Source organism: Lutjanus erythropterus, chromosome 1 (assembly GCF_056507025.1).
Source record: "Lutjanus erythropterus isolate fLutEry1 chromosome 1, fLutEry1.hap2, whole genome shotgun sequence".
NCBI classification, from domain to species: Eukaryota; Metazoa; Chordata; class Actinopteri; order Lutjaniformes; family Lutjanidae; genus Lutjanus; species Lutjanus erythropterus.
In genome coordinates this window covers 30,226,569-30,252,556 of record NC_139317.1, presented here as the reverse complement: position 1 = coordinate 30,252,556, position 25,988 = coordinate 30,226,569, and the positions used below count along the sequence as shown (strand labels likewise).

Below are 25,988 nucleotides of genomic sequence, written 5' to 3'. Positions count from 1 at the left end.
TGTTAACGCAGAAGTCCACATCAGATGTCCCAGATTAGGAAAGGAAATTTTCAAAGATTTATCCTTTTATTGGACTGATGCTTTAAATGTGCAGCAGGGAGTCCATCAGACTGCCACATTTTTAAGGTTTCACTTGTATACTCTGGACGCTCTGTGTATATATCACTGTATATGTTCAAATTATGGTATCTTTGTATAGTAGTAGCAGTCTGAAATAGTGTTAGTGTCCCAGAGGTAGAATAGTGGCTGGCAAATGGTTAATCGGTTCGTTTATCTATGATATCATACTATATGGAGTGGTATGTAGCAGTAGGTGTCAGTTTTACCTGAAGCTGCTCGCCCATGCAACAGACATGTGTGGCAGGAATGAAGTACATCGTGGAAGCCCGCTGCTGTCACTGGCTGTGATGATATCGTAGAGAGCACGAGGGAGCAGCACAGACGGCGGGCGACTCACTCCCCGTGCCCACGAGCAGCTCAGATGAGGAGAGGAGGCTCGTGGGGACAAGGACCCAGAGGAGGTGGATTTGGAGTGTTGCCGACGAGACTGGGTAGAGGGAAGCGGCTGAGGATGAGGGTAGGAACTAGTTTGAGATAACGGATGATTTTGACCCTGAATATGGGGCTGTGGTTGCAGCTGGGAGGTGGGTTGGGCCTGGGGATAACTCTGCACTTGAGGCTGATTTTGGTGGTGTGGTGTAGGCAGAGGATATGGATAAGACTGAGACAGGAGCTGGGGTTGAAGTTGAGTCTGTGATTGTGAGGGAGATTGTAGGGTGTCCATAGTCCCTTTTTGGATATTTGGAGAGGTGGTGCTTTGGGCAGGGAAGGGATCCAAAGCTCCACTGTCTGGGCAAGACTGGAGCTGCTGACTGGATGACAGAGGAGAGTTCCCTGGAAACAGAAGGAGTAAAAGAACAATAAATTAACCACCAAATCAGTTAGGACCAAGCTTTCTGAGTAGAAGGTGGTCTTATCTGTTATTTGATAACTGCTAATAAATAAAATGACTGGTACAGGGGCAAGTAAAACTTGGCTTTTGGCAAGAAGGTTTCTGGCCCACTTGCCTGACCAGGCTGGTTGACTATAAGTCATTTTTATAGGTCTCGCTGCAACATCTTTTAACCACCTTCTTTTTAACATAGTTGAGCCTAGCACACAGTATATCTACGTAAAGGAAACAGGAAGCATGAAAGTTGACTGAAGTGCCAAGTTAGCTCAACTGTTACTGCAGAAAAGAGCAAAAAGGGGCAGGTCAATTGTCTAAATATGTGTGATTTAGTTAAAGAGATAGTTCAGATAGTTCAACTTTTTCCAAGTTTTGTCTGAAGGAGGCCAACAGTCTCTGACTTTGAAAACCTCTGCCTTCAAACAGCAAGTGATGTGCATCTCATCTCACCATTCTCTTGTCCCTCCTCCTCCTCATTGTCAGTACTACTGAGTTTCTCTGCATCACTCTCCAGGAGATCACTTCCTGGTCCAGGGTTGTGTGGGGGTCGTGACTCCGCCTTTACTAGATAAGCAGCCAGTCCTAGCTCTTGTTCAAGTGTGGTGCGCTGAGGGTAGGAGCAGCTTATCACCCTGAGATCACAGTACTTCAGTGACCTGTAGGCAAAATAATTTCACTGTTTTAGCTCCAGATCACATGTCCTATGTGGCTTTACTGCCAGAAACTATGATGTTATGCTTTTTATCAAGTAATAGAGATTGATAATCTTGATGTTGCTATAAATCAAACCAATTTATGCTCATGAAAAGACACAGAAATTAACCAATGGAGGCAACAAGCCTTCATTGTCTTTGCCAGAAAAGGGCAAAAATTTGCATGTCATGTTTCCATCATAGCTGATCAGAGCTTTAACCATTAACCATCCGTGATTACCGCAGAGTCATTTGACCTGGGAATGAATGCCGATTGTACCCTGTCACTATGAAGACAAAGCCAGATGTTAGGGGTTGTTAGCAGGTTTTTTTGTCAGTGTAAAATGGGCTTCAGTGTGTGTGTACCTGGGCAGTGATTCTCCCAGTGGTTCAGCTCCTGACAGGATCAGGATGCAGGGAAGAGCCTCTAGCTCCAGGTAGGTCCGTGGAACCCAGTCAGCATCCTGGATTTTCAGCCATGTCTAAAGGACATATGCACAAGTACGGAAAACACGTTTTTTTTTCCTAAATTAGTATCTTTTTATTTCTTCTACTTGTGAGCTCATCTAGCGACAACATGATTGATCCCCACCTTGATCTGATCAGTGAACTTCTGTCCAATACTCAGGGCTTGGTTTGGATTCCCAAGTATGATTTCAAAACTGTCCTCCAGACCCAGCTGCCTCCTGACTCTGGACAGACGTCGATGGGCCCACGCTGCCAGAGCCAAGGAGGGGATCCGCAGCAGGACCATGTATCCATGGTGGGCAGGACATTGCTGGGCAGCAGTGAGCAGTGATTGTACGATCTCCAGTGTCTCCACAGAGGTGTGTTTGTGGAGATTATGGGAGCTACTGATTCTGCCAGATGCAGCCATCAGAGCTACACAGTAGTGCTGGATCAAAACTGTAGTCCGGATCACAGCACTGTGCAGCTTAGGGAACCTAGAAAAGAGACATTGTGAATTTCTTCTTATTCAATTTTTGTGTCTGCCTGCAAGGAATTCAAACTTGTTTATGATGTGAAGGGTGTCTGTTTCGATTAAAGCGTAACTTCAGTATTTTGTAACCTGAACCCTATTTTCCCATGTACCTGCATCTAAGGGACTAATTTAAATTAATCTAGAACTGAGTATTGAGTATCAATCTTTTCAGGTAACTGCACACCATCAGAGTAAGTGTAAGAACAATAAAACAGGTTCTTCTGGTTAAGCAAAACATATCTTCCTCTTTAAAAATAAGGTCTCTCTCTGGAGTGATCCATTCCATAATGTTGTCAGACACTTATAATAACAATCTGAGCCCGTCCCTGTCAAAAACAGGCACTTTTAGTGGATGAACTCTGATGGTGTGTAGTTGCAATGAAAGATTACATTTAGCTCACTTCCACTTCATGTTGCATGCCTAAATACTGGACCAATTTCAAAAAATGTTGTCCCCATGGCAAAGTTACTAACCAAAAACATAGTAAAATAAGGTCCAGGTTGAAAAATACCGAAGATACCCTTTAAATACGTGTGTATTTATGCTACCTTTCTTCCAAGGCAGATGCCATGCTTTCAAAGGAGGAGTCATAACGCATCAGAGGTAGACTGCTCCCTGAATGGGTCGACTCTAAAAGCTCTGACACACCAAAGTACCGCGTCCTCTCATGATACAGGTCCACATCCTACACACACACACACACACACACACACAAAAACACAGTGTTACAGATATGCACATATTCACATGTAATCCCCTAATCAATCACACACAGACTTCTGTCTTACGTTACTGAATGCAGAAGGCCAGTGGATCTCGTTGTAGGGGCTAATGCGGGTGTACTGTGTCTGCAGAGCGAAGGGGAAGGAGGTGACGTGAAGAATTAGCATGTTTGGAGCGTCTCTGACCTGGCGGGAGTTCAACAGCTGGTCCACCAGACCCAAACCGCTGTCTGAGTCACTGCAGGATGCACTGAGTGTGAGAAAGAGACAGAGACTTAAAGAAAGAGAAAACACACTTGAAACATATTTTTCCTTTCATGACTTCTTTGCTCATTTTATTTATCTTGAATCCACACATTCTTCTTTTTGATTGTACTTACCTTTATTTTACCTTACAATTAGATCTGGTATTTTTATTTATTTTATTTCTTTCATATGCAGATGATGCTTGTAACAGATGTAGTAGGTGTGGTTTGATATTATTTGAGAGCCATTATGTGTATGTCCTTGTTGATGTTGATTGTTTTGTGTTGTTGAACTGTTTACGTTGTTATTATTACTAATATTTATGTTTATTTACTTAATTTTTCTTAGATTTTTCTTAGATTGTTGTTGTGTTAATCATTTCTCATTTCACATTACTTCTGATTGTTCTCTCTCAAACACACACACACACGCACGCACGCACACACACACACCTGTTAATGTCCCAGTGCGCATGGTCATGGACCAAGATATATAGTGTGTAGGTGTTGCTGTTTGCTTCCTGGATGAGGCTGTCAATTTGTGCCTGGGCACTCTGATCCATCTTGACCACATAACGCTCAGCATCCTGTTGAGACAAACACTCCTGGTCTAAACCCCCGAGCTCCTGAAGAACACCTGAGAGACACAGACAAAGAGGAGGAGGGTGGTACAGGTCAACATAAAAACACATCACTATGCACACACACAAAATAAAACGATTTTTCTCGTCTCTCCTAATGAATAAAAACAACTGACAAGAAGAGCCATGCAACTAACCAGAGCTCCAGAGGTGGAGGACGGTCTGCTGAAAGGTGACCTCAGAGGGCGGGACCAGGATGAGGAAGCTGACCCTGTCAAATGAGCCAAGGTCCAGGTTCTGTGTGCTGGAGTCTGCTATGGCACAAACATGGGAAAGCAGCTTTCTGGCCACTGCCAGCTGGATGGGTCGCACCTCACGCCACTCTACAGAGTATTCTGCACACATACAAACACAAATTCATATAATCATAGTCAAAGACTTGTAATGATTGTCCTGGTCTCAACTGCTGACATGTATGAAAATGGACAATATGTCATCTCCCCCAACAATGAAACCAAAACATGTCAATTGCCCCCTGGTGGCTGGCTGCAGTAATGGTGATAAAACCCCACGCCCTCCATGTTGGCAGGTGGGAAATATTTTCTTTCTAGTAGAAACAAAGTAGTTCCGGTGTTGTGAGCAGGTTCATGTAGGAAACACATTCTTTCTATGGTAAAATCTACAGGAAACGACTTTCCTTCTACTAGAACCAAAGTAGGTCTTCCGGGACACACAAAGTCTGTAGATTATCTTGAGTAACCAGGTCATGATTTCAGGAAAGAGATATTTGTCTTGAATTTTTAAAATGTATACTTTTTTGGCACTTTGAGTACCACAAGCCATGTGCCACCTAGTTCCACTATATTCATGAGAGGGCAGACATCTCTACAGCCGATATCTCCAAAACTCACACCAAAACTATTTAGATGGATAAGTCCCTTTAATAAACTATCTAGGAAATTAGGTTCTTGCAAAACATAAATTAAGTGTTACTTCTGTGAATATTCGGTATCATAGCAACCAAAGCGTCTCAGCTGAAATAATGCTGTGCCTCCAAGCCGAGTGTTTTCAGAAGAGCTGGTGGTTTCTTTTCTTCTTCACACTGTAGAGAGGCAAGGAAATGCATTCCACATGATGTATACACCTCAACCTGTCTGTTTCTCACCTGAACAGGTGTCTTTGGGACTTGAAGCTCTCTCTTTAGGACTGGGGGAGTCTTTTGAACACTGTGTGTGAGAATCCTTGGGACTGTGTGTGTTTTTAAGATTCCTCTCCTCAGCTGACTCCTGACTGCTGGATAAGGGAGATGGCTCGTTGCTGTCCACTGTGGCACCATCCAGCAGGGAATCCAAATCACCATCTGAGGAACAGAAAGGTAGACATTAATATGCTTGTATGGAAAGCATAAATGTGCATGCAAAACAAAAGGCACAGACAGTCAGACACACCTTGTCCAAGAGAATTGCAGTAGTTTATGAGCTCCTGGGCAACACCAGTGGAGAGCTGGTGGTTGATTTCTTTCAGACCCTCATTGGGAGAGTACATACTCTCTGCCAAGGCACGACACTGATGTTTACCTGCAACACACCACACAAAAAATAAACTGAATTAAAATGCTGTTTTATTCTTATTGTTTACTCCCTGGGAATAAAGGTTACACCGTTACAACTCCCACCTGTGACTACCACACAGGACTGTGTTTCCTGTCCCGGTGCAGTGACAATAATCACTACGTAGTTGGTGTTTTCAAGCCGTCCTTCCATTAACCTGCTGAACGTTTGCTGGATGCCTTGAGCCAAAGAGCCGATCTGCTCCCCCAGCACCACCACGCCCTCTCCACAGGACGACGCAGCCAGCTGGGCGAGCCAAGGAAGCTGGCTGGGGGACAGGGGTTGTTGGCTCTGGGGAGGTAGAGAGAGATGCTGGGGCAGCCCAGGCAGGATGCATGGTGTCTGGAGATAGAGTAGAAAAGGATGAGCAATTTGTTCCTTTATTCATCTTATCATGAGTATTTGTTTCTGAAATGATGAAGGATGAAGATGACAGCATGTTAAAGGTGCAATATACAACATTAAGCAGTCAGCAAACTATTTGTCTTGTAAATATATAGTGGAGTAATGACGTTCAGAGCACAGAATGAAGTCACACTCCCTCTATGTGTACTGTGATCGAAGCTTCTCTGTTTATCCGGGACTGCTGCATGTGCATGTTAGTGCATGTCCCTCTCTATCCTCCTCATGTTATTTCTTCATTTCTCACTTTCAAGGGAGAAGTAAGCACTGCAGTAACAGACTCTTGATCCATATTTGATCAGAAGTGCCCAGTATGACTGTTTGATCTGAGTTTTGTGAGCAGTGTGTGATGTAAAAAAAAAAAACAGAATGGATTACATGCTGAAAATTCACTTGAATTACTTACACATTAGCAAAACTTTTGTTTTTTTGTTCTACATGAGACCTACTTGGTATAATTTTTTAATCATAATTTTTACTAATATGGGCAAGTCAGTATGAAAGTATGGAAAATAACATTTGTCATTCGAACAGTAATTTATTGACTGAAGGGTACTGACAGAAGTTTGCACAGCACTTGTTGCATCAGATCAAGTAGAGAGAGGATAAACAGGAGGCATCTGTGGGATCTCACACACTGTTTAATGGACTTCATTAACTGACAAAATACACTGAGTGGGATACAAGCACAGTAGTTTGAACAGCTGATTATCGGTCAAGTACTGGCACTCAAAAGGCAGGATACTGAGGGTCAATATCCAGTCCCATTTATTTCTGTAACATTTGTTTGCCTTAGGATTACCTTTAGTGACAAACTTAATGTGCCCCTGCTTGGGATAAGTGCACCAAAGCAGTGACCGATAAAAAACAAAATAGTTTTGACTCACCTCTATGCCATAGTGCCTCCCTTGGGTGGCTGGTGTTTGAGGCTGCTGGTACTGTCTGATCTCACTGAGATGGGACTCCCTCCATGACCTCATGAATATCTGCTCCAAGTCCTCTATCAGGGGCACCTGGTCAGGGCCTTGGATTAATAAAGGTGAGAGACAATGAAAATAATAAGTATGGTGAAAAAGAATTCAAAATACTTTTATTGAATACGTAGTTGAGCATATTCATTAACTGTTATCCTGTCTGCCTCCTAATGGCCATTATGAGGCACAGTAAAGAAATCATGAACAAAACAGTCACTTCTCTTTACAATCCTGTGATCATAGACTTTATTCTGGAAGATGTTTTACACTGACCAAGCTGAACAAGGTAGTAGACTGTGAGAAGAATCTGCATCTCAATTGACAATGGCTGAATAGGTGAAGGTCCATAGTGCTGGTAGACTCTGGGGAGTGTCTGGGAGCTCAGGTAACAACTCTGGAGCAGCGTGCTGACAAGCACTTCGCTGACATTGCCAGTCAGCTGAGGGAGTGGGCCGTGACCTGTGTCAACAACAGGCAGACAGATAAAAGAGATGAACACAGTGAGACTGCTGAGAAAAACTTGGATTAGGGGCTGTAGCTAAGGTGATCTACTTGGCCATTAACCATCAGGTTGTCACCTCAGCTGATCCCCTCATCGTCTTTTCCACACAGTAAAGTGTCCTTGGGTAAGATACTAAACCACAAATTGGTCCCTATGTCTGTGGAAGGGGAATTTTAGACAATAGAATCTGCCAAATTAATGTAATCTAACTATAAACAAAAATATTTGCCTGTATGTCTGTCTATATGTATGTGTAAGTCATTCACATATCTCGAGAGCAGTTCATTATAGATCAGAGAGGAGGTGTTGGAGTAAATTAACAGCAGACTATGACTCATTCACAGTACAGTACAAAATATTGTCATCTGCATATAGATAAATATTAAACCCAGTTACAGTTGATGTATTTATGTAAAGTGTAAACAGAACAGGCCCCAGGATTCAGCCATGTGGGACACCTATTTATGAGCAATACATTCATGATTTATTTGTCTCTTGAATCAAAGAAGAAATTTCTGATGAAAACCAGGGGCTTGACCTATTCTGTATTCTATATTTTTTAAATGGTGCATGCTTATTAACTACCAAGTTGAAAGATTTACAGAAATGGCCAAGAGCTAGTTCACCATCTGAGATTTTAGCAGTGTCATGAATATCACTTGCCTAGAAGATCAGAAAGCCTGGTCATCAAAATGACTGAAATTCCTCCTGATCATCATACAGAGACATTGTTTTCCTCTCATAAATAGAGACATTTTCCTAAAATACTGTTGGTTCTGTGCTAACGTGTCTATAATTGCTTTTGCTTTTGGGCCTTGAGAATCCATCTGTAATGACTAATGCTTTAGCCCAGTGGAGACAGGCGTCCAGGAATGAAAATATGCTATCCACAGTCTTTCAGTGTGTGAAGGAGTCTGCTAAAATCCTGTTTTAAAATTTCTCTGGTCTGGTTGGAGGCATCATTGCATCCAAAATGGATAACAGCATTCCTAGAGCAGGGATGCTTCACCAGGAGGCTGGAGATCTTGTTCAGGATGTCGGCCACTTCAGCATCAGGAAAAAAAAAAGTATGTCTCCACCAGTCAAGTTGTTGGGGAATAGAAGTTTTATCTTCTCACAAGGAAAAGAGGGTTAACAGCAGGGGTAGGAATATGTGATGGGAGGCACAAAGAGCAGCTAAAGTGGAGGCAAAGACAGGAAATGACAAGATGTGTTTTTAGTGGGGTGAAGGGCACATAGGTGATGAATAAGAAGGGAAAACAAAGAAAATAAGAGCACATGCACCAGACATGGGAAATGGTTTAGGGCATAGAAGACAGAGAGGGAAGGTGGATGAGTTGACAGGTGATACAAAAGAAAAGGATGAGGGGAGTGCAAAAAGGTTGAGAAACAGCCTCGGGTGTTGGCTGACCTCTACCCTGTGAGGAGAACTAAAGTGGCCATCTGTTGGGTTGTTACTGCAAACTTCACCTGTTCACCCACATGAGAAAGTCCAGTAGAGACAGCTGGGTGGAAAATGATCAGTGAACATAAACTAGTCAATAGTGGCTGATGAGTCACAGGTATAAATAATCTAATCTAATCTACGTGCAGGGTTTATAATCATAAATCACAGACATAACTGGTCAGCTGACCTTTAAAGATGACAGGTTGCAGTCTGCAGGTGTGTAGCAGCTGATCAGGGATTATAACGGACAGCCCTGGGGGAGAAAGTGGGGTTAAGGACCCCTGTGATGAACCCAGCGGAGCTGCAATCTCTGGGGAAGGCACAGAAATACATTTTCATTAACACAAAGACACACATAAACACTGTGTCTTATTAACACATAAAGCATTAAATAAATATCTCCAACCACATCATTTTCATATTTAAATGTCACCATTCGGTCAGTAATCCGGATGAGCGGCCATTATGAAGATACTGAGATGCAAAAGAAATTGAATGGATTACTTGCTGAACATTCAATTGAAGCTGACTTTAGGATGTCTAAACTACAGAAAAAACGCATCATCATATGAACTCCTCACAGTAAACATGTCCCCATTTGAAGGCAACAAATCATGAGGGAAAATTTCAAGTTTGGATGCGTTGTTTACGTTCAGTATCTCCAACATGGCTGACCTTTTGGAAAGTCTCTTTTTTGTCTTTGTCTTTTTTTTTTTACCTGATCTGACTCCATTTGTGATGACAGAGGACGCAGATAATGTCGATAAGGCTGATGAAGATAGTGGTGTCTTCACAGTGCTCTCTGGCAGACTGTTGGCAGAGGACTCAGGCGACCAGCCCTTGTGCCTCTTTTTTGGAGGTCCAGCATTTGTATGTGGCCCTACAGGATAAAAAATAAGATCATATAGCTATTAGCTTAAATATTTGTATTTGACACTTATAATGTATACATTTTCTTTCTGTTCTACATTTTTTTTTTTTGCTTTTTTACCCAGCTAAGTGATCTTGTTGCTTCTCACACTGTTCTACTCCTGCTGTAAAGGGACAGTTCAGTAAAAACAAACAAACATATTTTTCTGGCCTGTGGTGCTATTTTGTTCTGGAGTGCTTGGTGTTGGTTTTTTGGAGACATCAACTGTAGAGATGTCTGCCTTCTCTCAAATATAATGGAACTGGATGGCACTATGTCTTGTGGTGCTCAAAGCCAAAACATACGTTTACAGAGATCATGACCTCATCATGTAGGAACTACTTTCTTTCTGCAGTAAAATTTAGCTGAACTATTTTCTTTCTACTAGAAAAGAGCACCACAAGCTGTGTGTCAATTAGTTCCATTATATTCAAGACATCTCTACGGCTGTTGCCTCCAAAACTTGGCAACTCACACCAGAACAATCTAGATGGATAAAGAGCACTACAGGCCAGTTGAAGAATATGTATTTTGGGTCTGTTGCTTTAATCTTTGTCGCTGCAATTTCATTTGTTGAATTGATTTTTGATTGTTTGATTTTCAGTTTTCTTTAGAAATGATTGTGAGATAAAGACATTTTTTCAATTTCTAACACAAATCAAGAGAATGTGCACTCCATGATGTTTTAGGATGGACTGCTGTTGATATCGAAATGGAAAACAATTGTATTTTGGTCATATATTAACCTGTCTCTTCCTCTTCCTCTCTGTTGAAATGCAGTAAGAGGGAGACACATAAAAGGTCCACTTGTTAAAAGGGCAATGAAAAAAACAACATCAACAGGAAGGAAGCTTTTCTTTCTGTGAGAAGGGAGGAAAAAAGATGAGACAGAACGGGCATTTTACAACCCTGGTTAATAGAGGTGACAGACAGAGGGAGAGGGAGGCAGAGACACACAAAGACAAAGGACAACCCCCAACACACAATGCAGCTGGCTGGCTCCTGTATAACAGGGGTGTTATAACACACACACACACACACACACACATAGACTGACTGGCTGCTGGTGGCAGGAGCTCTCCCTTTCAGAGGTGTGAAGAAACCCAGGGGAGGGGCTTAAAGACAGACACAAACTGACCACTCGCAGTGACATTGTAATTGGAATTCAGCATAATCTCAATAACATAACTGAAACAAATCTGTCAGTCTTTCAAATTACATTTTATATCTACTGACCACTTTATACCTTCTGAATACTGACTGGATGACAGAGCTGAAGTCATAGTGTGTGCAGTTGGTACCTGTAGCTGTGGGTCTCCCAGGCCCTGACTGATTCAAAGGTGGCTGGGCGATGGAAGGAACAGCATGGTTGCCATTTGTCAGGGAGTGAGGGACGTCAGCTATTTGTGGCAGGCCCATTGGGTCCATCTGTGATCCTGCTGTTTACAGACAGAAAAAAAAAATTAAATCTAAGGTGCAGTAAGTGATTCTGGAGAAAGAAACACAGTTTTCTCTCAGGCCACTTGAATTATAGTATGCTGAAAATATTTTTTTCTCCCAATGATGCCATAAATAAACTGCTTCCCCCAACTTTAATGACTTTTCATGAAAAATATTTCTGTGATTGTTACTTATTGCTTTCTCTCTCTGCTTCTGCAAGCTTACAGCTACAGGTGTCTGCTTGCACTGCCATTAATGTTTAGCACTCTCATGGTAAAACTAGAGTCTGTAGTCTGTTTGAAACAGTAAAACACTTCATTAGACCTGAAAAATCAAACACATAACCAAGTCACGAGACAAAATTTCAACAAGAACTCAGGTATCAATGTGGCACACTTGGATTTGATATTCAAATGTGTCCAGATTTATGTGCATCTGTGGTGTGTGTTACCTGTGTAGCTGCCAGGTGTGTGGGATGGGTGAGTCAGTGCCATGTTTGGTGGCTGTTCATCTGTTGTTGCATGGCCGTCTGAGAGGCTGGATCCCATCTGTCTCATCCTGCCATCTGAAATACACAAAGAAACACCAGCTCACTAATTTCATATCAGACAGACAGAAACTATGTAGAAGTGTGTGTGTGTGTGGGGGGGGGGGGGGGGGGGCATTCACATGTGAGAGCTCAGGAATAATAACAGAGGCCGTTCCAAGGAGATAAGTTCAAACTGAGTAAAGCCTGTTATGTACTGGGGCTGGGCCAATAACCGTGTTACCATGATCATGTGATGCCTACCACAGGGTTGAGCTCATTACCGTCATCAGCAATTTTATTTTGAAGGGTCAGTCTCTTGTTATTCTATTGTGTGATCTATTTGTGCACATGGATCTATTAATACATCTATGGATCAGAGCTCATCCACACTCAGCAGTGCGGGCAGCTACCAACATACTAACACCACCAAAAACAACAACTGTTTTCGGCAAGGAAAAACTGATAAAATATCACAGAAGACATTAAGTGTTGGATTTGATATTATGGATTTATTTTACATAGTCTCCAAAAAAGACGCTGCAGTTTAAGGCTGGATTACAAAGGATTATAAAGGTACACTGCTAGCATTGACATTAGCTTAATGTTAGCCTTTCCTGTTCAGCTTAATTTTGGGGCTAACCCTTGACTTTTACAGTAATTGGGAAACAACAGGTGAGACTTTCCTTGGTCTTAAAAAACTGCAGCGTTTATTAAATGACATACTCTAACCTGCACTGTATATTTAATGTCAGATTGTATGCGTCTACATTATCTTTTTACCATTTTCTTTTTACCAGGAGTGACTCAAGACAAGTTAGAACTCAGAACTCAGAACTGTACATAGTCAGCCCCATTATCTGATGCCCCAAAATATATTTTTAAATAATTAAATTAATATTATATACATGCAACAACTAGTCAACTAATAGCTTAAACTAATGACTAGTAGTCACCTTAGAAAATCCTTGGTTGGAGGTAGCCCTATTTGACATTGATTAACTCTTAAAAAAAATGATATGAATAGATTACCTGATGGGTAGAATAATGTTTTTATTGTAACCGCAGATATGCTGTAAACTCTAACTTCTTTTACACTCTTAAGACTCACTCTTTCCCTCCCAGTAAAGAACTGAGAACCAAGCTGAAACAACAGACTGAGGTTAAAAACACTGAGAGAACACAGTAACTTCAGGGTTAGTGTCCTTTCTCACAGGACAATTCACCAGGTGGTGTCCTTACACATCATCTTAATTTGATGGCTTGCCTCCAGGCTGTGGCCTCTGTGTAGGTTGTAGTCTCACCTCTCACCTTTCTTTAAGGCTTTACTACCTGTCCATCTGGACAGACCCGTACACTCAACACAGGCCACATTTTTAGACTTTTTAAACAATGCAGGACCTAAATTAAAGATAAAGGCCTCTATCTTAATGCATGAATTGTGCTTGTGAGCTGACCATTATTATATATCGATACACCTGATTCATAGTGGTTATGTGGTTATCATCATACTTGAATGAGCGCAGATAACACAGCTGCCAAATACAACACATATATCTGTCTCTTACCGTGTCCCCTCCAGCAGATGAGGGCTCCTTTCACCAGCACACCCTGGTTGTTTCGGTACAGAAAGTACTTCAAGTGCTTCTGTTTCTTGGGCTGGGTGCTGAGCTTCAGGTTAATGTGGTTGGAGAACTCAGTAAAATAGCGAAAGCCTTTCTCTCCACAGCCCACACAATTCCCTGAGAAGCCTGGAGGGAGCGGATACACAGGAAATGTATGATTACAATAGTTTGTGTTTTATGTTTTCCTCCAGCCAAACTATAACCACGAAGAAAATGTGACAAATACATTACATCAACTTTAAAAGAACAGTTCAACACTGGTTTTAGGAGCAGTGTTTTAAATTTCAAGAGGACTGGGAGTTGCTGTAAGAAGAATACAAATAAAGGTTTTTCTAAAAATGGCTAACTATCCCCTGCTTTCAGTCCTAAAGCTTGGAGAATTTTTAACTTTTCAATAAACAGTGATGCTGTCTCTGTGAGCCTCCTGTCTCACCCAGCAGTGCGTTGTGACCCCGCTCGTCTGGCAGGAAGCGGCGGTCCACGGCACATACAAGCAGGTTCTCAGGGAGTGCGGGCGACTTTACCCCGACCAACATGAACCCAGGGGGCACGTCCAAGGGATCTGATGCCAGCGAGGACAGACGCAGATCCCTGCCCGCCTGACAGAAGCCTGCGGGGTGGAAAAGACGGGACTTTCATGAAATGATCTGCTAGTTTCTTTCTGAATTTTACTTTGTTGAACAAATAAGACGAACAAAAATTGACAGAATGCAGACAGCTGACCTGGATACTTTTCTGCTGTCATTCCTCTGTTGTCTATTTTTAGCACAGATGAATAACATTTTCCCTATCCAACTACAACACACAATAAACCACACTCACAAAACCGCCAGACTGACCCTTGCAAATTATGAGACAACATATCAAACAGAGTTCACAAGCAGCCACACTCATCATACTTCTCTTTCATTATTTTCATGATGGTCAGCGTGCCTATTTGAACATGCACATCTCCTGTTGCCAGTTGAACCTACCTAAGTCCCACCCCTTTTTACTCTGTAACAACTTAGCAAGCTTAGTTCCTGGTGGAACTTTGGTCAACTTTCTACTTACCTGTTTCCTGTACTTAGTCAGCTAATGCTAGCAAGATGCTGGACTGATATAGACTGGAAGTTTTAATGTACTTTTAACCATCTTCAAAATGTTCCCCCTAGATGTGCCTAGCACATAGCATATGTAAGGAAGGAGGCAAAGAAAGTCATGACCCGCCCTACTCTTGACTCTGATTGGCTAGAACTCGTTGCCTTCATTGGTTTGGGTCTTTTGGATTGGTTAGGTTTAGGCAGAACACAGAGTGAAAATGAGCAGGACTTAGGAAGGGTTAATTGTGATCATACTGCAGTGTAAATCTTAGTGAATGTAGCCTGGGGTTTAGATTTTTTGAGCACATTTATGTTTATGTGTACAAACCATCTGTGGTGCAGCATCCCTCAGGTGGGGGCTTCATCTGATATGGTATTGGAGGGCTGTTGGACTCTGAGCCATCTTCATCGTCCTCATCGTCATTTTCTGTACGACCTGTTGAGGACATACACACACACACACATTTTTTTTACAGTGATCAAGAGTGACAAGCAAATCCAGATGCAATAGAGATGTCATGTCAAACTGGAGGAAATCAGATCTTTCACTGAGCTCATTATCACACCTTCTCCTTTGCATCCATGAAACCCACCATCATGTGCTAACGGCTGCTCTGTCTCGAGGTAAAGCTGTGAGAAGACAGGTCGAGGCACCACGGTGTTTGACCTCAGTGATGCCTCAATGGAGTTATGGAGGACCTCCTCAAAGCGCGTGGTCCGCAGCTGGCCCGCATAGGAGTTCCCCATTGGTGTCCTGCCAAAAAACACCGTAGCCTTGTGTCAGACACTGAAAAGATATTTAAAATTTGTTTTTGTTTGTATTAAACATTTACAAAAACCTCACTGTATTTTGTATCCAGGTTAACTTTTCCTGCACACTGAAACCCATGCTTTGCTGCGTTCAGGTACTGTAAGATCTACCAGCCTCTCCATTATGCTGCATGATTTAGAGCTGGAACGATACATTTATCTACCAATTTGATGCTATCATGATACTTTAGTCCTGATTCAATATATATTGTAATTTTTAAGTATTGAAATTCTACAAGTATTATGATTCCACATTACAATTAATTGCAGTTTTTGATTGCTTTTTAAACACTGTGCGAAGGGGGAAAGTGAGTCATACACTTGTAGAGACTGTATATCATTAATCATATTTCTAAAAGCAATGCACATCACAACAACAACATGTCAGTCAGTCAGTCAGAGCATTTATTTCAGCAGTGCAATTTCTCTACTGCATACAAAAGTAGTGAATCGAATGCTTTTTGAAGTAAATTCTAGCTCTTCTATCTTATCCAGCTGGTGCCTTAAGAAAATAAAGAATTAAATAAAATGTAGGGAGTCCAAGAAAAGTGTACACAGCATAAAGACCCTTTAAAGTAACATTCCTTCAAATTTGAAATTGAACTTTGAAACCGTGAAGTTTGATTTTGAGTTGGACCCTTTGAGACTGCTGTAGCTTGCCAGTGAGCAGTGTTGAAGCCAGGGTAATAGATTGAGTTAGTAATATGAAATCAGTAGATATTAGTTTGTTTCAACAGAGGACATATGCTTGACTGAATGAGCACATATGTCATTTTATGTTGTGTTAATTTCTGTTAGCACGTCAATTGGAATTCCCTTTATGAGTTGGCATTCAGCTAACAGGCGAAGGCCTTCTTTTATAATAGCTGTGTATATTATATATACATACATATACATATACATATACATATACATATATATATGTATATAGAAATATCTGACGCAAATGGTACTTTGGAGAAAGAATGGAGTTAAAAATGTGTGAGGAAAAATGACTGTAAGTGATACAAAACAGAATACAATGGAGGTCTGTGTACTGAAGCCCTTTGACAATGAGAATAAATGTACTGCTTAATATTGATGTCAAGCGCATGCACACACACACACACACACACACACACACACACACACACACACACACACACACACACACACACACACACACACACAAATCCAGCTTTATGCACCGATAATGACACACCAGAAACAGCAACTCCTGCAGGAACACACAGGCCCACACACACAAAAACAGTGGTTACTAGTGGATGGCATCTCTCCAGACAGCATGCCATAAAATGAGCTGCACTGACAGAGTCAGGGCACCCTGACCTAGACGCTATTCCCTCCTTTTGTTTTTCTACTTTCTCTGCTTTCCTCTCTGGTTCGCCTCACTCGCCTTGCTCTCCAACAGATGATAAGTGCCCCAAGAGAGCAATACTTTCCATGTACTTTTTCAAAATTTGCACTGAATACTGTTGCTGTGGTTGTTAAAGGGATAGTTCAGATTTTCTGAAGTGGGGCTGTGTGAGGCACTACAATAGTGAGTATATTACCTAAGGTAGATGGCAGTTGGCATGTCCCCAGTTTGGAGAAGCAGCAGAAGTCCCAACATAGGAAGCTACGCAATGCAGTGGTATGGACAGTGTCAGCAATAAAATATGTTATAGACATCTAAAAAAGGAAAGACCTGGCATGCTCAATCTGAGTGTATTTAGTATATGACAGTTGCCAATCCAAAAAAGTGGAAAATGTGCGCATGAAATCATCAATACTCAGTGACAACACTTAATATGTTTATTGTTGCATGGCAGCAGAACAACAGATGTCTTTCAGGCCTTGGATCTCCTCAGAGTTAATGTGTCATTTGTGGATGTAACCCTTGTTTAGCACAAGCCAGGACCTTTCCGGTGATTAACAAACAGCTGCTACAGATAATAGAAACAATGACATCAACAAATACTGATCTGATAAATAGTAAGAAGAGCATACAAATGTCAGAGAAAATATCATATCATGTTCTTACAATAATCAGAGAAGTGATGAAATGGCTAGACCACTTAAAAAAGAAAAATGAAATGTGTCACCTCATATTTGTAAAACATTAATATAAATATAAAAAATTCATCAAAATAAGGTAAAAAATTGAGTTAGGGAATAAATAGTACAAATCACATCCCATTATTGCAACAGCCAAATTAGTGACCAATAAATTTACATATCAGCAATAAGAAAAACAAATGTATAAACATATGTGAACTCATCACATAAACACACACAGTTTCCTCTCCCTATCACCTCCTTTCAACATTGGCCTGACAGCTTCAAAACCCATAAACTGTAAACTACAGACTCCATGACCAGCAGAATTTAAGTGTCTGGCTACAGGAGACTTCTCATTCCAATTACTGATACTACTATCATGCTCTGAGACCTTAATCCTCAATTATCTTTTTGTCTTGCCCACATAGTAAAACTCACACAGACATTTCAGTAGATAGACTATATAGTCCTGCATGTGATTTTACCTGAATTTCATTTTTTTTTTGCCTGTGTGGGGATGTAGAAAACTGTCCCCTCTAATCATTGCACTACAATTAACACACTTTAAACAGGGACAAAGAGATCTGTCTTTACAAGTCTGTCCCTCAAATTACTTGATCACTTGGTGGCAAATATGGAGGGTTTACAATCTGTTGGCTAACTTTGGGGTCACTAGACAGAATCTGCCAGTGTCTCCTGACCAGATATATTTTACTGACTAAGAAAGGGGTGAGAGGGTAGTGGTCAAAATGACAGATTGTCGTTTAGGAGGAGGAGGACTGGGCACTAAAAGGCTACCTGTGTCTTTTTCATGACCCTTCGACAAACATGCACTCAATATTCTCTAGTCACATTTTTTTTTCCTAAAAGCGGACACATAAATCATTAACTTCTCTTTCTAATTTGTGCAAATTATTTTTATTCTTATCAGCTGACTGTAAGGCAGACTCTTTTTAAAGCTAAGTGGATGGTAACTTGCATAATTTAAATAGTTGTTCCTGTGTCTTTTTGTGAAAGACTGTTTGCAGATTTGTTTACTTTCACATTGACTCCATTGTGAATGTAATAGTGGCCAGTTTAGAGTTAAAATCCTCTTCAAATGTGTCCAACTCCTCAGATGTACCCATGAATATGAAAAATAATTAAAAATAATGATACTATATCATCATTTTACAAGGACAAAATATTGATTGTTGTTATAAACATGATCCACTTCACATTTTCCCATAAATCACAGTTTTTGTCACACCCAATGATTTGTGTTGAACAGGAAACAAACTGGGTCAATGTGGAGGGTAGTGACAGGATTGGATTGTAAACAACAACTTAATCCCCCTCCTCTAAACCTTTGACTGCCCATATGCTCGCTGCCACACACACACACACACACACACACACACACACGAGAAGCTACAAGACTGATAAAACTGCAAGCAATAGACTCAATGACCACTCAGCAACCCGTAAGTCAGCTTAATTAAAAGACTAGCCTGTCAGATTGCAGGGTTGAAGCTCTTTGTGCTTCACATTAGCAGGACTACAGAATCCCATCAGAGTCAGGACTGTGTCTGTTTCAAAAATCTTTCAAACAAAAGCATTTCAGGTTAAAGTCAAAGACAATGTTAGTCAGTCAGAGATGAAATGGCACAAAAACATGATCACAGTAGTATTACTGCAGTATTGCTAAAATGTGCTACGCTGAAAATGTTCAAAAAGCTCTGACACACAAAAAATCATTTCACCACGTTTTGTATTAAAAACCTCTTGAAATAACTCAGCATGGCCAAGTGTGATGAGAGATAATATTAACAGAGTGCATCAGAGCAGAACAAACAAGTGTTTGTAGTTAAATATCCAGAAGAGTAATAGGCCCAGGTATAAGAGGAAAAGGAGAGGAGAAAGATGTTCTGAATTTTGAGAATGCAGTCAAAATGTTAAGCATAAAGTCAAAATGTGGAGAATAAAGTTTTGCTATCAGTATTAGTGCCAGGCAATATAGAAGAAAAATAGATGAGGAAGATTTGGGGGGAAGTTGAAATGGTAGCTATTTCAACTTAATCCTTTACATTTCAACTTTATTGTCAACATTTCCATAATGTATAATTAAAGAAAGCTTCCCTCTCTTTCTTATGGCTGGCACTTGAGAATAAAGTTGAAATGGCAAGAATTAAATCAAACTTTAAGCATGAATATTTCAACTTAATTCTTGACATTTCGACTGATTTTTACAACTTTTCAACACAATTATTAACATTTTGACTTCCCTATTAACATTTAGACTTTATTCTCACAATGCAGAATTGAAAAGGCTTCATTCTCTGATTTATTTATTTTTTTCTTATGCTTGGCACTAATACTGAAAATCTGACTTTCAACTTTATTCCAATATTTTGACTTCAGTCTGGAAATGCTAAATTAAAAAAAAAGTTTCTGTCATACAAACATCCATTCTGCTTAGCCAAAATATAAATTGAGTATTAATTTTTGTGGCCAGATGGGCAAAAATGGCATACACTGCACTGTATGTACCTTTGCTTTGGTCTCTGCCAAAAAGTCAAAGCAAAGTATCAGCTACAAACTGCACCAGCTTCTGGCTGAGAGCTTCTCTAGATGACTGCATATTATAAAATAAAGTTACATATAACAAAATGAAACAGGCCAAGCCCATTCTTCTCTTGAAATTCATGATGGAGAAGAACTCTCTCTCTCTCTCTCTCTCTCTCTCTCTCTCTCTCACACACACACACACACACACACACACACACACACACACACACACACACACACACACACACACCCACACAAGCACACAAAACATACTGTCTTTCTCCCTCACACACCTTACCAGCCACCTTCTGCTTCCACACTTTCATATGTAAAGAAGCGGTGCAGACTTTTAAAGCCTTGCTCCACTTTGTAGAGAGACAGAGGATGGAAGACAAAAAGCCCTGTCATAACACAGCCGGCAGTGGCAGGAAGTAATCACACCTTCTGCCAAAGAGCACACTGATCTTTTTACAACCAGACAGAGAGGGGAGACGGGGAGGGAAGCAGGGAGAGAGGAGATGAAAGCATAGAGGTGTATTCCACCTTTTATAGAATCCTGACCAAAATCCTCAACTTCTGACCAACTGGTAATCAAATAACCAAGTACTGGAAGATAAATCTGAAGCCATTTTATACATTTTTACTGTATGATTACTACTAGGGATGTAACAAAGTATCGAATATTGTATTATCACAATAAAAATGTCTCAATACTGTACAGAGTGTGACAATATCTACCATGATATTTACATAGCTAATAATTCATTAATATTTTATTTATTTTGTTCTATTTCATTAAAGGACTGCTACTGACTGCTTCATTATCTGTTTGCAATTGTATATAAATAATTCAAGCATTCACTGCCAAAGACAGTTAATTTAAATTTTTTGTACATGCTTAGGTCATGGCTGGCTACTTTTATTTTATTAAAGAAGAAAGTCAGAAGCACTTTTAAAGCTACTCAAGGAGATTTTAAAAGGCTACGAAACCGTCTCAACTTATTTCTGATGCCCCCGTATCATGGACTTTTTTTTTTAAATCAAGGTATTGTCGTACCTTGAGTTTCGTCATTGGTACATCCCAAATGGTAAAAAAACAATGGTGATCAGTTGAGTGGCTGGTTAAATTTGAACATTCAATTGCCGTCCAGTCCAGTAGACGAGGAAGTTCATTGTGGACTCTGACTGGAGGCAGGTTTTTCTGACAGATATTAATCAATCTTGGACAACACTGAAGAGAGAAGTTTCTGCAGATATCAATAGATGATATAGTAGATACAAGGGTGTCAAAATCTAAGAGCTGTAAGGAAGCACACAAAGGACCCTCATGCTGTTATTTGTATTGTCCAGTCAAAATATCCATTTTAAACTCAAGCTGCTCTTGTACTCTTCAAGTGTTCTCCTCCTAACAAGATGTAGCAGAAATGACGGAAATAAGCAGAATGTAAAACTTTTAATGAAGCTTTGTTTATGTTTTCTCCTCCCATCTCCCCCTCCTTCCTCTCTCCCTCACATGGAAGTGGGAGATCCTTTCATCCCCCCCCCCCCCCCTCCTTTTCTTCTATGTCTCTGTATTGCTTTCACCCTGGGGAGAGAGACACTATTGTGGTGTTTTATGACCCCTTGGACCCCCTTCCCACCACCACCACCCTCAAACACACAACCTCACACATACAAACCTGTAGTTAAGATCCTTTTAAACTCTGAGGCCCATGCACTCTCTATTTAACACTAACACAACACAGATTTTATACTTATCAGGGTTCAACATTAAAGTATTTTTTAACTTGCCCCTGTAAGATTGTTTTATCTATTTGCTGTAATCAAATAACAACAAACGTGTGAGATAACTGTCATGTTTAATCTAGGCTGCAATGCCTATAAAATGTCAGAAAATAGTGAGAAAAATCCACCCCAGTTTTTCAAAGTCCAAGGTGATGTTTTTAAATGTCTTGTTTTATCAGTCAAAAACCAAAAGATATTTATTTTAAGATGATAATAAACAGAGAAAAGCACAAAATTTCCTCATTTGTGATTTTTGCATGAAAAATAACTTGCGATTACTTGATTATCAATTTAGTTGAATTCTTTTTTACCATTCTCCCAGTCTGGAAAGTGGGTTGTCAAATTTACTTGCATTTTATGTTTTACTACACAGCACTTTACTTGCCCCAGGCAATCTTTATTGCTGAGCCCTGCTTATAAAAAATTTTTTTTTTTCAAGATATTACCAATAACAATTAATGCAGTTGAACACAATAAGACATATTATTCCTTGCCTTGCTAAAACTAATTCTGGAAATGTTGGAGTTAAAGGATCTGTTAGCATCTAGCTACCATTTAGCATATAGAAGACTGTCAGGAACAGACTTGATGCAATGATGATCTACACTGTTAAAATAAACTCTTCAGTTTTGATATACACTTAACAAAGTTTTGCAGGCATATAACATTTTGTTGAGGTAATTTACAACTGTACTATACTGCTTCATCACTATTTGAATGCTTGGAAATTAAACGGTTGCAATTAAAAATATTAAATAACTGAACCATTTTTGAAACAATTTTTGTGGTTTCTAAAACACAAAGATTCTATAGAAGAAAAGTGTATTATCTCAACAAAACATTATTAGTTGTCAGTTATTAGTTATTAGTCAGTAGTCAAAATGTAAGAATCTGAGTTGGGCTCAACACTCAAAAAATCTGTTGAAGCAAGCTGTCAAGAAATTTTTGAGTTTTTTAACGTTTTTGTTTTTTCAGTGTATCAGACCTACACATTAAGTCCTGCTCAGCTCCATGCTAATATATTCAAACCCACATGTGCTCTCTGCTGCTCTGAGGGATGTTTTAGTTTGAGGGATGTCTCATGAGTGCAGAGGTCAAAGGTGAGTCCAGATAACAATGTTTAAGTAAGACTTTGATGTGGCCTATACTCCTAATACACACGCACACAAGCATATACAGATGCACACACATGCATACACACCTAAACACACACACTCTCCCATGAGCTCAGGCTCAGTGGGCACAAAGGGCTTGTCCTGCGAGGTGAAAGGTTGTCCTGGGAGAGGTCAGATAAGAACCCCAGGCTCTTTCTCTGCTGGTCAGGCCCACATACCAGTCGTACACACACACAAACACATCCAGCATCCCTGCTATTTTTTTTTTCTTTCTATTCAATTGTATAAGCAGGGCTGCAGTGTCCAACCTCCACCTCACCCCAGCTTCAATAGCTGATCATGTTACACAGTCACCCACACAAACAGAGAACGACACACATGCAGACATGCACTGTTAAATGAATGCATGCATACAAATAGGACTAAAACGGTTCTTCAAAAGTAATGTGTGTGTGTGTGTGTGTGTGTGTGTGTGTGTGTGTGTGTGTGTGTGTGTGAGTGAGTGTCTGTGTGTGTGAGAGAGAGATAAGCCAGAGGAATGTCCAGCAGTGTCAGTTGGTCAGTGCAACATTTCTTTCACCCCCGAACAACAGAATTAAAAGAGAAAAACTTCCAGCTTCGCAGATGCTCTGTGATCACTGACCCACAGCTGCACATATGCAAAGGGATGTCACTTGTAGACATACACACACACACACTCAGATGGGCTCATCACTGACCAGTGACCCACATCAAATGCTCCCATTCACAGTTGCTCAACAGACATTGGATCGATGACCAGCCAGCCAACTGGCCAACTGCTCAGGCAACCTCTCAGACAGCCATCCAACTACACATCCACACACCCAGCCACACACACCCATCCACACACACTAAACTGGCTGGCCACTCAGGTAACCTGTCAGCTCTTCCAAAATGTAGAATCTCCAACCACTGATCTGCAAGCACTGCATGTGCTTGGAGGGGCTGTGCTGCAACTATTCAGACAATTCAGGCAAACAAAGATATGCTGTCAGTGTGAGTCTACATACTGTACTGTATATACTCTGTGACAGAGCTGGTATAAAGAAATGGCTAACAATACTACAAAAGCTCCAGCCCTGCTATTCAATGCCTGCTCTGCCTGTTACTGCACTATCATGCTCCATGTCCTTGAGCAGTTTTTTTTCTTCTGCTTCCTCAATCTTGCATAACTCCTGGGGAACTTGTGTTGGCTACATGTATGCAAAGCCGGCTGGAAGTGTACCTTAGTACAGTTATAAATCTTTCAGCTACAGGAGGTCTCACAAACCAAAACTGGCACATGTAACCACTTAAGAGCTGCACAATATAGTAAAACAAAACAAAAACAAAAAAGGCTCTACAGGTACTTTGACAGATATTGATTGCCATATGATTCATGATTATTTTTGCATCATAATTTTAATTTTCACAGAAATACAACTATTAAATCATAATGATGTGGGGTCAAACTCATAAGTTTCCATACATCACTATACTACTGTTTTGCCACATATTTTTTAAAATCAAAAATTGTAAATTCTGTGATTTGGATATTGCACTTGGCCACACTGCAATTTCAATAATATTTCAATCAATTGTGCAGTTCTACATTATATACACACACACTGCAGCAACCTTACCTTTCTGACCACGTTTTCCCTATGTTTTGCAAGACAAAACAGCCACTATTTCACGACCATAAACATCACAATGCAACATGCTAATAAGACAATAACATTAAAGGACCTGTTAGAGATATATTTAACAAGTATCCAATTAAAACACGTTTCCAAGACGTGCCTAGCGCCAAGTTCTTACTAATAAACCACAGCCTGAGAAATTACCCAAGAATAAGACATATTGATATAACTTAACTTTTATGTTAAACGTTTTGGGTGGCCGTCAAAATTGCTTGACCAAAATTAATTTCTAGAACACATGAAATGGTTCTAGGAGCTACATTTGGAATATGAGTTCAGGCCGTATATAAAATAGCCTATTATATTTAAAAAGAAACTGGGAGCAGAAAAAAAGAATAGGTAGCTACAGTATGACAGAGGAATCACCTACTGTTAAGAGAAATGTCACACAATGGTGCAGCCTGGCATGTTAATCGTTTACAACAAGGTTATTTAAAGGGTTTGAGAAAAGGGATGGTTTAAAACGGCTTCAGATCCTCCAACTGTCCCTAAAATATGCGACAGACGGATATATGCCTCTGGTTTACAGCTGAATTTTGCAGCTAAAACACCCAGCTCCATACTTTAAGCCTCTCAAACGTTGTTCGCAGTGATCATCAGGAGTTCTTTTCAAACAGCATCAGCAACAACTGAGCGAATACTGAGGGTCTGTTTTTCCATCATTAAGACGCCGCGGACGGTCAAATGCTGCTCTATCTGCAGAAAACACCACAGTTAAGCCACAAAAACAACTTACCTCTACAGTCCAAGCGGAAGAAGACCAGTAACTATTCTGCACGAAGAGGCTGCAAGTTGCTCCGGCGCGCTGTCATCATGTCTCTTCCAGAGACCTACGGCGGGACTGTGTGACGAGCGTGTCATCACCTCTGATCTTCAAGGAAAGGTCCCTCCCCTTCTTCCTCCACAAAGTGGTATGGTCCGAGCGGCGGGCGACTCGTTTCCATGACTGTATTAATCCTGTCCTGGGTAATGTCACATCTTAAAATAAAGATACAAGGGTGGAAATAAATGTAAAAGATTTAGGATACATCAGGAATTTATGCTGAATAAGATGACACCTCTGAGAAATAGACAGCCAACACAGGGGAGGCCGGGGACAACTGTAACACTTTTGGGCTGAGAGGGTTCCTTCAAAATGTATACAACTACAAATTATTTTAGATTTTGTGCTCCTGACACATGGAATAACTTGCAAAGCACTTTAAACTTAGAGTCCCTGATAACTTTGGGAGATTTTAAAATCATGCTTTGAGGTTTTAATGTTCTTACATGCACATGTTTTAACTAGAAATTGTATT

General features: G+C 40.5%; 1 protein-coding gene across 3 annotated transcripts in view; it reads right to left on the bottom strand.

The window, feature by feature from the left end:
- Positions 1–25,530, bottom strand: part of greb1 (growth regulating estrogen receptor binding 1) — a 32,852-nt gene extending 7,322 nt beyond the window's left edge. For 2 of the 3 annotated variants that reach the window (XM_084719367.1, XM_084719383.1), the window contains exons 1-22: positions 25,427–25,530; positions 15,257–15,444; positions 15,019–15,126; positions 14,042–14,218; positions 13,552–13,734; positions 11,909–12,022; positions 11,319–11,456; positions 9,826–9,987; positions 9,295–9,417; positions 7,432–7,617; positions 7,072–7,208; positions 5,848–6,124; positions 5,621–5,749; positions 5,338–5,532; positions 4,370–4,567; positions 4,045–4,228; positions 3,413–3,596; positions 3,173–3,309; positions 2,234–2,585; positions 2,008–2,123; positions 1,400–1,605; positions 327–894 (exon numbers count right to left, since the gene is read on the bottom strand). In XM_084719367.1, coding sequence (XP_084575493.1) covers positions 327–894; positions 1,400–1,605; positions 2,008–2,123; positions 2,234–2,585; positions 3,173–3,309; positions 3,413–3,596; positions 4,045–4,228; positions 4,370–4,567; positions 5,338–5,532; positions 5,621–5,749; positions 5,848–6,124; positions 7,072–7,208; positions 7,432–7,617; positions 9,295–9,417; positions 9,826–9,987; positions 11,319–11,456; positions 11,909–12,022; positions 13,552–13,734; positions 14,042–14,218; positions 15,019–15,126; positions 15,257–15,437 — 4,055 coding nt within the window. In that variant the 5' untranslated portion in view covers positions 15,438–15,444; positions 25,427–25,530. The remainder of the gene's footprint in view (positions 1–326; positions 895–1,399; positions 1,606–2,007; positions 2,124–2,233; positions 2,586–3,172; positions 3,310–3,412; positions 3,597–4,044; positions 4,229–4,369; positions 4,568–5,337; positions 5,533–5,620; positions 5,750–5,847; positions 6,125–7,071; positions 7,209–7,431; positions 7,618–9,294; positions 9,418–9,825; positions 9,988–11,318; positions 11,457–11,908; positions 12,023–13,551; positions 13,735–14,041; positions 14,219–15,018; positions 15,127–15,256; positions 15,445–25,426) is intronic. The other variant, XM_084719375.1, reaches the window with a different exon arrangement.
- Positions 25,531–25,988: the final 458 nt, after the last annotated feature.